The following is a 15771-nucleotide window of genomic DNA, read 5'->3' as shown; positions in this document are numbered from 1 at the left end:
ACACGGTCCACAAACACATCTCAGAGCAGATGTGTTTTGTAGTTAAAAGTAACATTCTAAACCAAATCAATTTCACATTTAATTTAATTATAGCTAGTAAAATTTAAGTAACTAATTATTCTGACGGGTGTGGCAGTCAGTCAGCGGTGCATGAATTTAGTGGCAAACGTGAGGTGCATAAAAAAAAACCCAATGAAACGTTAGAGAACAGTGGCGTCGAGGAAGGTGAGATTAAATAAGGTAAAGAACACTGGCCAGGTGTTCCCAGTTAACCGGATTGTGCCTCAGCTTCACAAAGACCTGCAAGACAAACAAACAAACAAACAGCCTACCAGGGAAGCAGGACTCTGGAGCAATCACAGTTAAAAAATAAATAAATAAAGTAAGTGGTCTATTTAAAAAATGTGCCAAATAAAAAGTTTCTACAGCATCATTTTGAATAATGAAATCAAATGTTAATCTCCATCATCTTGTGGTTTCACCGGAGCTTTAACAAGCACTATAAAATCAGAGCAAGTGGACGAACAAACGCATATTAAAAACTGGAGTTGGGGTCTTAACGTGAATAGCTTCATGTGCAACGACCCAGATTTTCATTCAGCAGAGAAAACGGGGAGACAAACAGATTACTAAGAAACATTCTTTAATTTTGTTCCCTTTCCAAGGAAGTATTTAAGGATTTTTAAACTTTATCTTATACAAAAATGTATACGTCTTAACGTTTACACCTTTTGCATTAGAACATACTCTGACATTGTTGCAGGTTGACGGTTACAAAACATTCAACACAAAAAAAAGGTAAAGAAAAACAATTCTGTACAAAAACAAAACAAGCACCTCTCATGAAGGGTCAAACTGCCACCAATAATAAATATCACATTATCATTGATAAGCTTATATATGTCTGATAAAACTGGAGAAGTTGACTGAAACGTACATTTCTTTTTAAAATGGAAATTAATATCTGACTGCATTAAAATACTAAATAACCCTGACCTTGTAAACTACAGGACCTGTCGAGTGGTATTTTATCTCTCACGATTTATGAAACAGATTCACAGGAATACAAAGACTAGAGAAAAATGTACATCTCCCTCACATGCACAAACTCGCACTCAACTCACACTCACAAAATATAAGACTGATTAGAGGCGACCGTGTCGTTAAAACTCGTGAATGATTCTGTCTGTAGTGGCAGATTCCAGTCTGAGCACATCAGAGGAGAAATGAAAAGGTTTAACGTTTCGATTTTCTACATCTAGTGGTGTGTTTGTGAGGGTGTGTACCTGGAGGAGTTGCCTGCTCCTCTGGTGCGAGATCAAAATATGGCAGCTGTTTGTTATGGCTTGTGTTTTCTCTTTTCAATAGTCCAGCGGAGGAGCGTAGCTGGTAGCTCTGGACCCGGTACCCACAGCTGCTGAGTGAAATGGATGAATTCAGGGCATGCAGCGCTCCCAGAGCTGTACGACCTCGAGGAGAAGGAGGAGGAGGAGGAGGAGGAGGAGAGCACCCCAAGTGCTTCTGAAGAGACCCTGAGCAGGAGCCCAGTGCGGGACCGTGGCCTCTCGCTACCAGACTTCTGGGACTTCAAACAGGGAGTCGGTGGATTCAGCTGCTGCGGAGGAGAGGAGGAGGAGGAGGCGGCGGCTTCAGAAACCAAAGACACATTTCTATCCTCATGTGCAAATTATTGCATAGAAGTTGAATTGAATCTACCCATTTGATCCAGACTAAATATCTCCACTGTTCGACGAACAACCAGGTAATTTGGTACCACCATGAACGTCCTCGTCAGGATCGGTTGTATTAACGTCACAGATTATTGAACTTTTCACCCAAAAGTCCAACCAGCAGAAGTCATGACGTTCACCAATATAATGCCCCGGTTGTACTTTGTGCATTCAGTACCATTTACCAAACGTTGGCACGCCAACATGCAAAAATGACCATCGTCTTTGTAAGCACATTAATGTTCACATTTGGCTCAGAGTAACTGTATGCAGCCTCAAAGAGAAGCGAGCATGACATATCAGCATGTCTTCTAAATATGTTGTCACATTTAGAATAAGTCGGTCTCTTATTTTGCATATCGGTGGTACAACACGTTCTGAACATTAGATAATCAATTTTCATTTTGGGATAAAAAAAAAAAAAAAAGAAAAAGAAAAAGGGCAGAGTTTGTATAGCGTCCATCCTCCTTTGGGAATCATCGAGTTAGCTGTGCTCTTTCCCTGAGCTCAACAGATTTTATGCTACATTTCTTCACATTGTGCATTCAGAATGTGAAAAATTACACCGCATCAGCGTTTACCCGTTCCCGTTCCCACCGTGGACCCTTGACGTTAAAGACGGCTTTAAATAGATAACTTTTTAAAAATCAGAAAAACAAACCAAAAACCCACCACATCTAAACATGATGATAATCAGCCACTGTTAGATGGCATTATGAGGAGGAGCGGTATTTTTTTAGATTAACGAACATCAGATCCAGAAAGTAAACGACTCTCGCGGTGACAAACGCACCTTCAGACTTCTTTTTCTTGTTCTTTGGACCTTTCCTCCCGTGGACCTTGGAGGCTCGTTGCCAAGTGACCGTCCCCTCAGCATCATTGCCGTCAGGACTGTTCTCGCCCTCTTCCTCATCGCCGCCATCATCATCATCATCATCATCAGGGCCTGGACTTGACACGGCTGAATCTGCTGCATCTCTGTAGACCACAGCAACCATTAAGAGGCTTAAAAACGCACGAACGGGACAGCGTAAACGATCACTGCTGTTCACTTACGACGTCTTCAGCCATCCCTCTGACGTCTTGCTCTCGACAGCCTCTGCATTCGCCTGTCCGCCTGCATCTACGAAACAGTGACAACCAGTGCAGAAGACCTTAGGTTAGATCTCCCCGTGCGGCATGGATTATTACTCGGGGGGAGACGGAGACGCACTGTGTGTGCAGGACAAGGAGGGCCTTTAAAAAGGTTAAGAGGGCAAACGCGATGCAAATTAAAATAAGTTTTACAGGGTGAAAACAGCACCTGACTGATGGCTACTTATTATTGATGAAATCCTAAATGGTAAAATGACACATATCTGGAAGAAAAAAAAAAAAAAATGAAGTCCTAACAAAAGCCAAGATGCACAACGGGAAATGTGTCACATGCTCCTTCAAATCACATTATCCAGCGTGAACACCTGCAGGGAAGAATCTGTCAGTTAAGAAGTCACCTGACCCATCTGTTCTGGAGCAGGTGGCCTTTAATTAAATATAAGCTGATGTTCAACTAATTACCCAGGCCTGCTTAACTTTACCTCCTTGGTGGTGTTGATTATTCACACTGCCACCTCCCTCAGGGCACACTGTACCTCCGCTAAGTGCTTTCCTAAAGGAAACCTGCTGCCACACCGCAGCAGGGAAGTACGAGTGCATGCGGGCATTCACACACACACCGTCAGTTTTCATCTTCTTGCTGCCCGTGCTATCTGGGTAGGAGTAGTGACTCCAGCCGTCTGTAATTACACTCTCGCCGCTTCCCTGCTCCCCCTGAATGGGACTGATGCTGCGTTTCCTCAACCTAGGACAACAAATTAAAACAAATAAACCATGTACTCAGTATACACAGAACGAGTAGAAACGACAACAAAAATACACAGGACGTGATGTTGAAGAATGTACAAGACGTACCTGGGATACCCAAACTCGGCAGAGGTGGTGGAGGGCGTGTAGTGAAGCTTCAACCAGCCATCTTCTCCCCAGGTTTTGGGCGTGTGGCCGAGCTTCTCCTTCTCCTGCTGCTTCCCCTGGATGTACTCTGCGTACGTCTGGATCCTGTAGCTCTCTGCGTAGCGGCTGGTGTTCATGGCTGCGGAACGGGACGAGATATCAACTCCAGAGTCGAACATTTATTCATGCAAAAAGTCCAGTCTGGTACTCGGGTGCGAGACTCACCGATCTGTACCTGGTCCGTCTGACTCAGGGACACAAAGGCTGATGTGTCGTTGAGCCATGAAACCTGGATGTTCCCTGAGTGAAGAACCAAAAGGAGAGGGTGAGGGACGACCGGTGGCGGTTTGAAAGCAGAATGGACACGCAACATGACGTCTTACCAAAGGCACTAAAGAGCTGGTAGAGGTCACTCGTCTTCCATTCTTTAGGGAAGGTGACATACAGGACGTGGTCTCTTTTGGGTTGCACTACGAGCAGAAGGAGAGAAACATGAGGTGGAGTAGTTTGAATTTAGATCTACACCGAGCAGTTTAAAAAAAAAAAGAAGAGTTTTAACAATGAATCAGATGAGGAGGTGTAATGTGACGGGTTTCTCCAAGTGTGGAATCAAACCATCTGTGGAGCTTTAAAACAGCTTTTTGCTACTTGGAAATGGACCATTTTGTTTTTTCCACAACGGATTTAAAAACGTTGGTCAGCTCTGACAGGTTTTGGAGAGTGCCTTCTCTTTTTTATGGTCATAAACTGTGGAAATCACCGTCTCCGGATATCAGAATAGAAAACTCAGTGTATTTAAAAAGAAACTACAGACCTATTTCTGTAATATGGCTTGTAATTTGGAGTAATGTTTATGGTCTTGAAGTTATATTTATTGGTTTTATCCCAGGTGTTTGTTCTTTTTTTTAATGAATTTTCCTCATTCATTTTTAACACATTGTTTTGTATATTTGTTGTGTACTTTGGTGTGTTGTTCTAATGTAAAGCCCTTCGAGTTGCATTCTTCTGCTATATGAATAAAGCAGAGTTGAGTTGGGACAGTCATGAGGTGTCTCCAGTACTTTACTTACAGTCTGGCCCTGTGATGTTGAGGTAGGGAATATCCATAATTCTCATCAGGAAAAGCCTGCAGAGCACAAAAGAATTTATGAAAAGGACCCGGAGGGATTCATGAAGGAGAGCAGCGCATCAGGAGCCTCACTTACTTGTTGAAGAAGGGCTCGATTAGTTTGGAGCGGGCCGAGATGTAAGCTTTGGGTGGAGTCAAGAAAGAACCTGAAAGGGATGCCGAGCAGTTAAAACAACATGCAGAGATGTTTCTGTATTTAGGAATAAGACCAGTTGTGATTATTCATTACCCAGGTAGTTGGACATGGAGATGAAACACAGGCCGGTGATGTAGGCGTCGTACCCGGCCTCGTGCAGCTGCTCCTGGGCTGTGTCGTAGCTGGGAAACCCCTCTGCCGTTTCTGATGGGAACACCGCGGAGGAGAAGAAGTGTCGGCGGGATTTTGTGGTGAATTGATTTCAGGAAAGAACCGGGGTATTTACTCACCAACTTGTGGCGACTTAAAGGGGCTCTCCTTCAGCCGCTTCTCCAGCTCTGCCAGAGAAGTATTCATGATCTGCTCCTGGAATACAAACATTAAAAAAACACCACATCAGTTCAGTTCCAATTTAGACACAAAATCCTCAATAAAATTGTGGGCTTAATTGGGAGGCTCCAGCTACTTGCACTATCACAGCATAATCATGCCTAATTATATAAAGGCTTTTAATAAGCCCCACTAATTCCTCATAATCAGGTTTGCTGGTCAAGTATGTCGACACTTGAGAAATCTGAGCAGCTCCCAATGTCATTATTCAGAGCAGAGAACAAACTTAGAGGTAAACAAATAAAAGCTCGTGTGTATGTTTATTTTCTCCCTTCAGTCGATCTCAGACATCAACTAAAGATCATGAACCAGGTTCTACAACACTGCTGCAAATAATTTACCTTAAAAGGCTGAGTGGAAGCCATCAGCTTTGTGTCTAGAAGTCTGCAAGTGAATAAATAACAAATAATACATTAAAAAAAGACAAAAACAAAGAAAGCATCTGCTGTGAAGTCATGAAAACACATTTAACAAAAGGAGAAATTACCTTGGGAAGACACACATTGTAACCTCCTTAAAGTCTTGAAGATCCTGGAAAAAAAAACAAAGGTTCACATTACGTGGCTTTAAACCAACATGTAATGTAGCCAAATATTTTAGAGCTGTCCCCCACTAAAGGAAAAACAAATAAAACCATATTTATAGTTTCCATCTGGTACCTCTGGCAGAGGGCAGTAGAATTGGTGGATAGTGTGCATCACATCCAGGAGCATGTTGTGGCCAACAACAAGTTTACCCTGCCAGTCAGATGGAACAGTTCAGGTTAAGAGTCAGATTTACCACAGCAAAAGAATATTAACACAAAATACACAGCTATGTCAAAATAAGCCAATTACTAAAAGAAGCAACACTATCAGCAAAGTTGAATAACAACAGCAACGACAGTATCAGAGTTGTGGGAGAGGAAAAAGTAAAACTTTTATTATGAAATCTACAGAATTTCTGTTGCCGTGATTTTATTTTGAAGGGCATACATTTCCCATGAAGTATCCATTTCATGCCAGGGTTGTCATGACAGTAAAGACCAAAACTAACGGTCATTACCAACATAAAAAGTTAGCTCTCAATCCAGCATTTGTAAACAGGGTTAGGATTAAGACAACTGATTTTTATTTAATATTGCATACAGTTCAATTTAGATTCTTGAAATTCAATAGGCATCACCACTTTAAATTGGTTAGAAAAGCCTTTTTTTTTTTTTTTCCCAGTTAGGTTTTAAGTCCTAATTGCACTTTTATTGTTTATCTAATGTCTTTAAATGTGCATGAAGACATTGAGTATTACTGTAATATGTTTTGAGCAACCAATTTTACTGGCTTTAAAATTATTATTTTTTTTTTTTTTAACATTTTTGTCGAGGCATTAAAACGCAACCAAAACATTTGAGAACCACTGGTCTATATTTTGGAGCATCGCTGTTCACCCATTTAATATTTTTTGTGTAATTATAAAAGGCGGACTCACAGATTTAGAGATGGCGTGGATGACCCTGGAGAAGCCGACAGCGTCATTGAGCTCCTCCTGTTGGTGGGAAGAGTGAGAGCGAAACACGGGATGTCAGAAGAGTGTCTTTTATATTCTGCTTCGTTTTTGTAGAGGAAACTACACCAACACGTTTTCCTACGGTCACCACAGTCAGGACAAGAATGTGACTCAAACTCCGTGATTCGATATCCCTCTGGAGCCCAAACTCACCTGCTCTCTCTCCAGTTTCTGCCGTTCCCTCTTCTTCCTCTCCACCTCGTCGACCTTACTGACCTGGATGTATCGCACCTTCTGCACAGAAACAGAGGTTCGAGCCACAATTCTACACAAAACAAAACAAAACGAAAAGGTGACAAAACGTATGCTCACTTTTTCGGTTTCCATGGTTTCCACATGAAGGCCTTTGGTGAACCTGTGGGAGCGAGACAAAATGTTAATGTTCAACAAACCAACATGATAACGACAGCGAAAGCAAAGCGTTGCGGTACACTCACTTCCAGTTCAGCGTCTGGTATATCAGCTTCCTCTGGAACCTGGTGAGCAAATATAAATACAAGCGACAACTTGAACACCTGATTTACATGGAGAATACAAATTGAGGGCAGATGTGGCTTTGAGAGAAGAGTTAGATTTACCCAGTGCACGGCTCCAAGTCCAGAGTCTTCTCCGAGTTACTTAAGAGGGCCTCGACTTTCTCTCTGCAGGGGAAACAGCACGCAGGATGCAAACGCACAACAGTTGAAAAAGCCACACGGGAACATCCGCTTCTTCCAAAGCTTTCATGCCTTTGGTGTGTTTTATCACGCTACTTACACCACTCTGTTGATGAAGTCTTTATATTCCTCGGGTACATGTGCAGGGCCTTTGGAGGACGACGGGGAGATGTAAGATGGCGTCCCGACACCATTAGCGTGTTGATTCCTCCTCTCCTCAGTCTGCTCTCTCAGCTGTGCCTCCTCTTCCTGATTTTGGTACGGGATTCCTTTGAAAACCAGAAAAAGTCAATTTTATCGACTCTATTTCCACAGCTCCGGGTCTCATGAGTAGTCAGAAGCTACAGTCTATGGTCAGAAGTTACGGACGAGGTAAACTAAAATAATAAAACTTAAGCTAGAAGCAGCTTTGGTGAAACTAATGTCAGCCTGTTTTTTTTTAATTCACAAAAACAGCTGATAAGGTCGGTCTAGAAAAGCAGTCAGACTTGTAATGAACTAGGTTTCTACAAAAGGACTGGCCCAATAAGCAAACTGAGCTGCCATTTTGTTTTGCTTTATTCCAGCCTGACGTATGACAGCTTTACTTATCCAACACCTTCTTGTTTAAAAATCTTCATCAACAGCAGATAAAAAGCCTGAGATGTGGGACTAATTTGATGGGTTCATTTTTCCACAGAAATGCCTTTATATTGAACACTTCTACAGTTTTGAGTGTGTTATGACTTTAAATAAAGCGCACCCTTTCCAACATTTACCAAAATAAACTGCTGCAAGACAGAAACACTTTGATTTTTAAAATAAAAGGAAATACGTGATCAAAGAATTGAAACATTCACTACTAACTTTCTACATGTAAAGGTTTGCTACGTGATGCCATTTAGATACCGAGGACCCTACAATATAAAAGAAAAAGGCATTTTTACTTGTAAGATTTCATCCCGCACATAAAAGTGTCACTCTGCACTCACCATGACAGAACACCTTGTTGAAGTCGAATCCCTGACTGGCCAGGAAGTCAATACTGGAACTCTGAAACGACAAACGGTGACTCTCGTCACACAGTGGATCTTAGCTTTTCCATGAACAAACATCTTAAACCATCTAAAAATCGCTGTGAAGCACAGAAAACGTTCATTTCAGTTATTTAGAAGAAGCAGTTCGATAACCCGTCACTTACTTGACAGATGAACTTTATGTCAGGAGACGTCCTGTTGAACGGTTTGGGGAATACGTAAAAGTTAAACGGCTTTATGATATACCTGCAGAGAGGACAACGGGGAAGAGAGAAACGAGAGTGAGGGACATCCTTCAAGCTCATGACAATAACCTGCAGGAAAATCAGAGGAAAGCTGGATGACTTCCTTTATTAATCTTCCAAATATTCCTGCGTAAAACCCAACGGTGGCACTGGAGGGGAACTCTGTGTAAACTATCAGCATTTGGACCATTTTAAAATGGAAATTAAAACAGGATAAAACGTTCCACGGGGCAAAATTCAGCTGCAGGGCCCTCGTTAAACCAACAGTTTCTCTATACTAGAATATTACTACATTTGTTATGCAGTACTTTTTTGTAACTGCATCATAAGAGCACACATCCGACTACACGGTGGCTCAAGGTGAGATTGTTGTTAAACAAGTCTCGTCTTCAAGACTGGAGCCTCAGGATCTGGTAACGAAGCAGACCTCCACCGAAAGGCCCTGATCAGGTGCTCTGATGACGCACGTCTCCAAACAACTGTTCACCCAACACTGCATTAAGCTTGGAAACTTTAGGATCTCATTTTGGGAATAATCCAGCCTCGAGGGGGGGGGGGGGGGGGGGTGTCATAGGACACTTGTTATTTGTGGAGAATTATTGGAGCCAAAAGACTCGAACAGACTTTGTCAGGTGCAGACGAAGAGCCGTCTCTGGTCATTATGTTGGACTTTACTTACTGCAAGAAGGGAGACACCAGAGCGGGTGACAGTTGGGAGTCTTTTAAGAGACAGCGCATCTATTTTGTCACATGTAGCAGTGGACAAAGTATTCAGGTCCTAAATACTAATACCAAACTGTGAAAATACACCGCCGCAACAAATAGTCCTCCTCGCTTCAGTTAAAGTGTGGAGGGATTATTGGCAAAATGTGTTTTAAGTATCAAAAGTTAGGGTCGGGGTATTATTATTATTATAATACATGATTTTAGATTGTTATTGTTAAATGACTTTGTATTTTCCTGCTGAAGTTATTCCAAGTACAGCACTTTTTAAAAGTACTTAGTCACAGATATTGATGTGTAATCTAAGAGTCTGTCCACGCAGAGCAGATCTCACTCACGTGGACTTCGTCTGGTCGTACTTGAAGGTACACAACCCAAACTGGAACAAGAGGAAGTCCATCGAATGCTGGAAAAACACAAGACGAGAGTTTTAAAAGCAGGATAATGAGCTGCAGGGCAGCGGAGGACGGAGGAAGGAGGACAGAGGACGGAGGAAGGAGGAAGGAGGACGGGTGAAGGAGGACAGAGGAAGGAGGACGGAGGAAGGAGGAAAGAGGACGGAGGAAAGAGGACGGAGGACAGAGGACGGAGGACAGAGGAAGGAGGACAGAGGAAGGAGGACGGAGGACAGAGGAAGGAGGAAAGAGGAAAGAGGACGGAGGACAGAGGACAGAGGACAGAGGACGGAGGAAGGAGGAAGGAGGACGGAGGAAGGAGGAAAGAGGACGGAGGACAGAGGACGGAGGACAGAGGACGCTGCAGGAAGCTCCGTTCACCTTTTTGAGCTTGGTGTATCTCCCCTCCGGCGTGTCCAGCCCGTTGGTCAGCGCGCTGACATTAGGACCGTCGCTGATCCCTGAAAACAAACAAACAAACAAACAAACGTCACGTTGTGCGTCCGCGACTTGAAGCTCCGCTTCTTCTTCTTCTTCTTCTTCTTCTTCTGCAGAGAGACGCGGTTACCTGAAAACTCTCCATCGATGGCCATGAAGTCGGCCTCCTCTATGGCGCCGTACACCGTTTTCAAACAGGCTTTATAATCTGGAAAGTGCATCAACATCAACATCATCATCATCATCATCATCATCATCACGTTATCGTCATGAAGGAAGCGCGCTAGCCAGAAAGCTAGCGAGGCTAGCTCGCCTAGCTAACACAAACACCGGAGGAATGTCAACTTTCAGTCCATTTAACAAAATAAATTAAAAAAAACAAAAACATAGATGACGTCTCTGCTCTGCTGTGCGTCGTCATAATGTGCAGGGCGAGCTGAAACATCCGCTGTAACAAAAGCTGCCTCGCTACTTACTCTGACGTGTTACCTCCATCCTGCACAATGACTGAACCCGGCTGACAGCTAACGCTAGCTAGCCTCCGTCAACTGGCTTTTAACCGTTTCACAAACACTTCCGGTGCCGCTGCCGCTCCGCGGACCACCGCTTTAATGACCCACGTGGTTTTTGTTTTTTTTTGAAGTGACACCTTGTAATAAATCTAGCAGGTTAATTATTATTATTTTATTTTTTTTGGCTGTAATTTTACATCAGCTTTATGTTATTTATTATAATAATTTATATATATAATATAATTTATTCTTTTCCTATTTTTTTTCCTTTTTAATGTTTAGTTGGGGATTTAAGCTGCAACAACTGTGTAGGAACTTACCACGTGTGAACTCACAGAATCCATGCAAGAGAAATAAAAATTAAAAAAAAGAAAGTAAAAGAAATTAAATAAAAAGACGTTTTTCCAGGAAGAGTTTATGTCAAAGTGTTGAGGCCTCTTAAATCTTTTTCTGAAGGGACTCTTAAATGTCCTATTAGAATGTCAATACAATTACTATCGACAAAACAACCACAGAGGCAGCAAAAAGACTAAAAAGACATAAAACACCTACAAATGGACACAAAACAAAAACAAACAGTCATAAAGTGACGACAAACAAATATAAGATTACTATAAATAGACATAAAAAACACTATAAAGAGAAATACCATGTTGTAAAAAGACTTGTTGAGATGTGAAACAACTAAAAAGACAACTACGAACGTGCATGAAATTACTAAATTCAATATAAAACGACAAGAAACAGGCTCAAAATCACTACAAACACATAATAAGAGTACAAGGAGACACAAAACAGAGACACATAATATTGCAAAATAGATGGACGACATAGATAGATAGATAGATAGTTAGATAGATAGATAGTTAGATAGATAGATAGATAGATAGATAGATAGATAGATAGATAGATAGATAGATAGATAGATAGAAAGATAGATAGATAGATAGATAGATAGATAGATAGATAGATAGATAGATAGATAGATAGATAGATAGATAGATAGAAAGATAGATAGATAGATAGATAGATAGATAGATAGATAGATAGATAGATAGATAGATAGATAGATAGATAGATAGATAGATAGAAAGATAGATAGATAGATAGATAGATAGAAAGATAGATAGATAGATAGATAGATAGATAGATAGATAGATAGATAGATAGATAGATAGATAGATAGATAGATAGATAGATAGATAGATAGATAGATAGATAGATAGATAGATAGAAAGATAGATAGATAGATAGATAGAAAGATAGATAGATAGATAGATAGATAGATAGATAGATAGATAGATAGATAGATAGATAGATAGATAGACTATATTGATCCCACAAGGGGCCATTTTTCAAAAATGGCATGTTGAAATAGAAAATCGCTACAGACAAATATAAAACAATCTCAAAGACGATGACGCTTAAATGATCATGCTGTGACTATTTGAGTATGTTATGTAAAGAGATAGGGGCCTTTTAAATGTCTGTGCCCAGGGGCCTCATCGTCTTGCAAGCCGCCCATGACAACACAAATTATTTGTGCTTCAGGGTCTGATACTTGAACAAAACCCATTAGCATGTAACTCTGCATGCACCCACCCACACATGCTCCCTTGCATGGGAGCAGGTTTTGTGGATCTTATATGATACTTTGCATCTTCGTTGTATGCACTACATTTATACTGGTTTGTTCCTGTTGTGTTTGTGCAGCGGGGACTCAAGTCAATGCAGTTGTCAATGAATTTCTAAGAACAAGACAGTTGCTGCTGCCATTATCTACATTTGCATTGTGATATGAATATTTAAAAAAAAAAAAATCTGTTCTTCAGAGAAAATGTCTTGTTAAAAGCAACGCTGAGGTGTTCTCTTAAATGAAATGCAAAGTTGACATTTCAAAAAGTACAGACAAGAGGAATTTTATTTTTATTTTTTTATGAAGGGAAGCAGGTAAAGGCTCAACCTCTCCAGGCGTGTAAAGCAGGATTAAACTTGTTTTGACAAATTATTACAAATTTGGAAAACCAGATCTTTTCTGGCATTTAGACAACCAGCAGAAATCAATATTATTATTCTATAGGTCCAGACACACTTTTCTCTGCACTTTAATTTGTTGGCCTTAGTTTGTAGAGTTTATACCTTGTGGCACTGATGTAGACACACAATACACATTGTGTAATTTTATAATTATCATTATATATTTATAAGATGATAACAGACAGAGAATACAATAACTACAAAATCAGACAATCCCCATATAAAATTGATCTAAAATTCACTTCAGAACAATTACTGCCTCGCAGTAGTTTGCCTCCACCAACCAATCAAGTTGCAGTTCACTTCCATATCTGCGTGGACTCATATAAAATATGTTTGAGGGAGTCCTGATATGTGTTCACTTGCTTCAACTATACAATAGATGTTTCTGCAAAGAAGTTACAAGTTCTAAAACGTCAATGCATCATACCCAACTTTAACCTGACAGCCAGAAGATCTATTCAATCAGCACAGTTTCAAGGTGGACACCCAAGATTGGTGTCACCAAGTCAGTATCCAACTAAATGAGAAATATGGCCACAATGGCCCTTTCTGTTTCTGAGTTACGGTGTTGAATAATGGACACAAAAGTGCTTTTGCAGAATGTTTGGATGTCACATTGAAGTTGACCTTTGGCCTTTTGGATCCAAAATTGTCACCATTTCTCAGTCGTATCTTATGACGTGTGTGTGATATTCTGTCATACTTAACACAAATGTGTTTGGTGAGGTCACACTGACATTTGACCTTTAACGTCTGACCATCAAAATGTAATCAATTCATCCACATTTGGAAGCATTTCCTCGAGACATTCCTGAGGTGTCGCACTCTCAACAATGGTACAGATGTGAGGTCACAGTGACCTTTGACCCCTGGAATCTAATCAATTTATCCTTCAATACTTGTGTCATATTGCAAGGAAACAAACATCAGGATGAATCACAAAGATATAAATGACATAGAAAAATAATAGATTTCAGTAGAATCCAACATGTTGACAAATGCTTTCAGAAGTGACAAATTAAAACGATTTAATTAAATACGGTTAATGAGTGAAGGTAGGAGAGCGGGAGGGAGCATGTGTGTGTTGAACTTCAGCAGGGGGCACCTGAATCACAGATGATCTCCAGGATGCCATTATTTTTGAATGACCTTTACTGTGTCAGTTCAGATTTACTGCCATTCCCCCCCCCCCCCCCCCCCCCCCCACTCCCTCATCCCCCCGCTCCCTTTGTCTTGACCTGTTGTGACAGACACAAATGATTTCTCCTGTTCAGTCAGGCAAAAATAATTTGATCAACAGTCTTATCAAGGCTGGACTCCATAGATATTATTGATCCACCATCTACCTTTCACTTTTGATGTTATGTATTGGAGAGAGATTTGAGATTTGTAACAGGCGACAGTTTAGGACTCAACACTTTAACAAGCTGGCCCTCACTGAAGAAGAAGAGCACAGTACAGCATAATACTTCATCTCCTCTGCAGTTCAAATTCAGTGTTTCAAAACATCAGGAGTTTGTTTTATCTTTCGTTCTTTTGTTTTGTGTGGAAATGATCAAATTGAAAATAAAGCTTGGAAAAAAAAGGCCTTTGAAACAATGTTTGAAACTTTGTCTGGCATATTTGGAAAAGCAGTGGAGGCCGTGGCCCTTGAGGTCAACCTTTTTTGTAGACGTTGTTCGCCTGCTCTCTCCTGGCCAGGACATTGATATTATTTAAATGGAGAGACACTATTCACTGACATATACTGTAATTGGATCAGGGAAGTCATGTACCATCTTAAATTGGAGAAAATTAGAAATACTGTCAGAGCGTCTAACAAGTTTCACACAGTTTGGCAGCATTTCTTAACCTTTGTTGAGGAAATGAAAGCTGACAGCTTGACAATGTAACCAAGTCCTTTCCTTTCTTTGTAGTTGTGTTCTATGTTTTTCTTTTATGAATGCCTGGCTTTGTGTTTTTATGTGTATGTCTCGTAAAACTAAAAGACCCTGATCAAAAAAAGCCTTTAAATGTCCTGCCTCACTTAGGTGGACTAGACTTTGAAACCAGATCAACTGATTTCTTTGGCTTATTTGATGGTTTGTATTGAGTCCATCCTGCACCTGCTGTGGTCAGACCTGATTGAAGTGTAGATCTTATGGCTTGTTGGATTTTATAGTTCCTTTCTTTGTTTTATTGTTGCATTAAAATGTACTTATTGTTATTTTACTCCAGGTCTTCTCCTTTACTAATGTGCCTCTTATCTGCAATTTCAATTTCAGTTTTTATCATAATGATTTTGTATATTTTTAATGACCCAATGAAAAAAGGTTGAATAAAATGAATGAAACAAACATCTTCTGAACGAAGTTCTCATTACCAAAATCCACAGTCCTTATTTGGTGCAAAAATATTTAGAATCACCAATGAACTTAAGAAGCACATCTTTAGATGGTGGTGTGAAATACCCGGAGAAAAGCCACGCAGAGAAAGGAAGAACATGCAAACTCCAAAGTAAGGCTCAAGCCCCAGTCACAGTTTGAAACCAGAACCTCCTTGCTGTGGGGCGACAGTGCTAACCACTGCAAGGTGCCGCTGAGGTTCATTTGAAGCTGATATGACATTTCATCAGTGTGGACGAGTGCGTTTGTTCCACAGTTTCATTCCTTTTTCCACCAGATTTTCTCTTTGGGTTGCTGTCTTTGAGCTGGGGCTCAGCCAGGTGACACTCCAGACAGGGTACCATTGCTTACTTTAACACACAGTCATGTACGTGTCTATTCAACAATAGCACTTTAAGGACACAGATTTTGATAGCTACATTTCCCTCTTAAATTAATATTGTTTT

At 40.8% G+C, this 15771-nt stretch overlaps 1 protein-coding gene across 5 annotated transcripts; it reads right to left on the bottom strand.

Moving 5' to 3' along the window:
• Positions 1-626: 626 nt before the first annotated feature.
• Positions 627-10933, bottom strand: parn (poly(A)-specific ribonuclease (deadenylation nuclease)). Of its 5 annotated transcripts, XM_069167265.1 has the most exons (26): positions 10866-10933; positions 10520-10597; positions 10333-10412; positions 9895-9962; positions 8753-8834; positions 8544-8604; positions 7673-7841; positions 7495-7557; positions 7354-7392; positions 7229-7271; positions 7070-7150; positions 6839-6895; positions 6034-6111; positions 5862-5905; positions 5716-5758; positions 5275-5350; positions 5078-5188; positions 4925-4994; positions 4790-4845; positions 4103-4189; positions 3945-4019; positions 3681-3858; positions 3446-3570; positions 2787-2853; positions 2524-2708; positions 627-1615 (listed from the first exon to the last, which is right to left on the bottom strand). In XM_069167265.1, the coding sequence occupies exons 1-26, from the start codon at positions 10882-10884 to the stop codon at positions 1569-1571; spliced, it is 2082 nt and encodes a 693-aa protein (XP_069023366.1). In that variant the 5' UTR covers positions 10885-10933; the 3' UTR covers positions 627-1568. The 5 variants fall into 5 exon arrangements, with proteins under 5 accessions (XP_069023366.1, XP_069023365.1, XP_069023362.1 ...); XM_069167264.1 differs by lacking the exon at positions 10866-10933 and having other exon boundaries at positions 2787-2847; positions 10520-10851; XM_069167261.1 differs by lacking the exon at positions 10866-10933 and having other exon boundaries at positions 627-1612; positions 10520-10850.
• Between the last annotated feature and the right edge of the window lie 4838 nt (positions 10934-15771).

Source organism: Embiotoca jacksoni, unplaced genomic scaffold, assembly GCF_022577435.1.
Source record: "Embiotoca jacksoni isolate LCO1_2020_lvr unplaced genomic scaffold, fEmbJac1.0.p SCAF_4, whole genome shotgun sequence".
In the NCBI taxonomy this organism is placed as follows: domain Eukaryota; kingdom Metazoa; phylum Chordata; class Actinopteri; family Embiotocidae; genus Embiotoca; species Embiotoca jacksoni.
The sequence above is the reverse complement of the archived record's forward strand: the minus strand, read 5'-3'. Positions and strand labels throughout refer to the sequence as shown.

What these genes read in the sequence shown, in the direction of transcription:
- parn (XM_069167260.1), bottom strand. Translation starts at nt 10,646, where the DNA reads ATGATGATGATGATGATGATGATGATGTTGATGTTGATGCACTTTCCA. An exon ending in CAACAAGGTGTTCTGTCATG is followed by an intron (nt 7,842 to 8,543) that starts GTGAGTGCAGAG and finishes TGGTTTTCAAAG; the next exon opens with GAATCCCGTACCAAAATCAG. An exon ending in AAACCATGGAAACCGAAAAA is followed by an intron (nt 7,151 to 7,228) that starts GTGAGCATACGT and finishes GTTTCTGTGCAG; the next exon opens with AAGGTGCGATACATCCAGGT.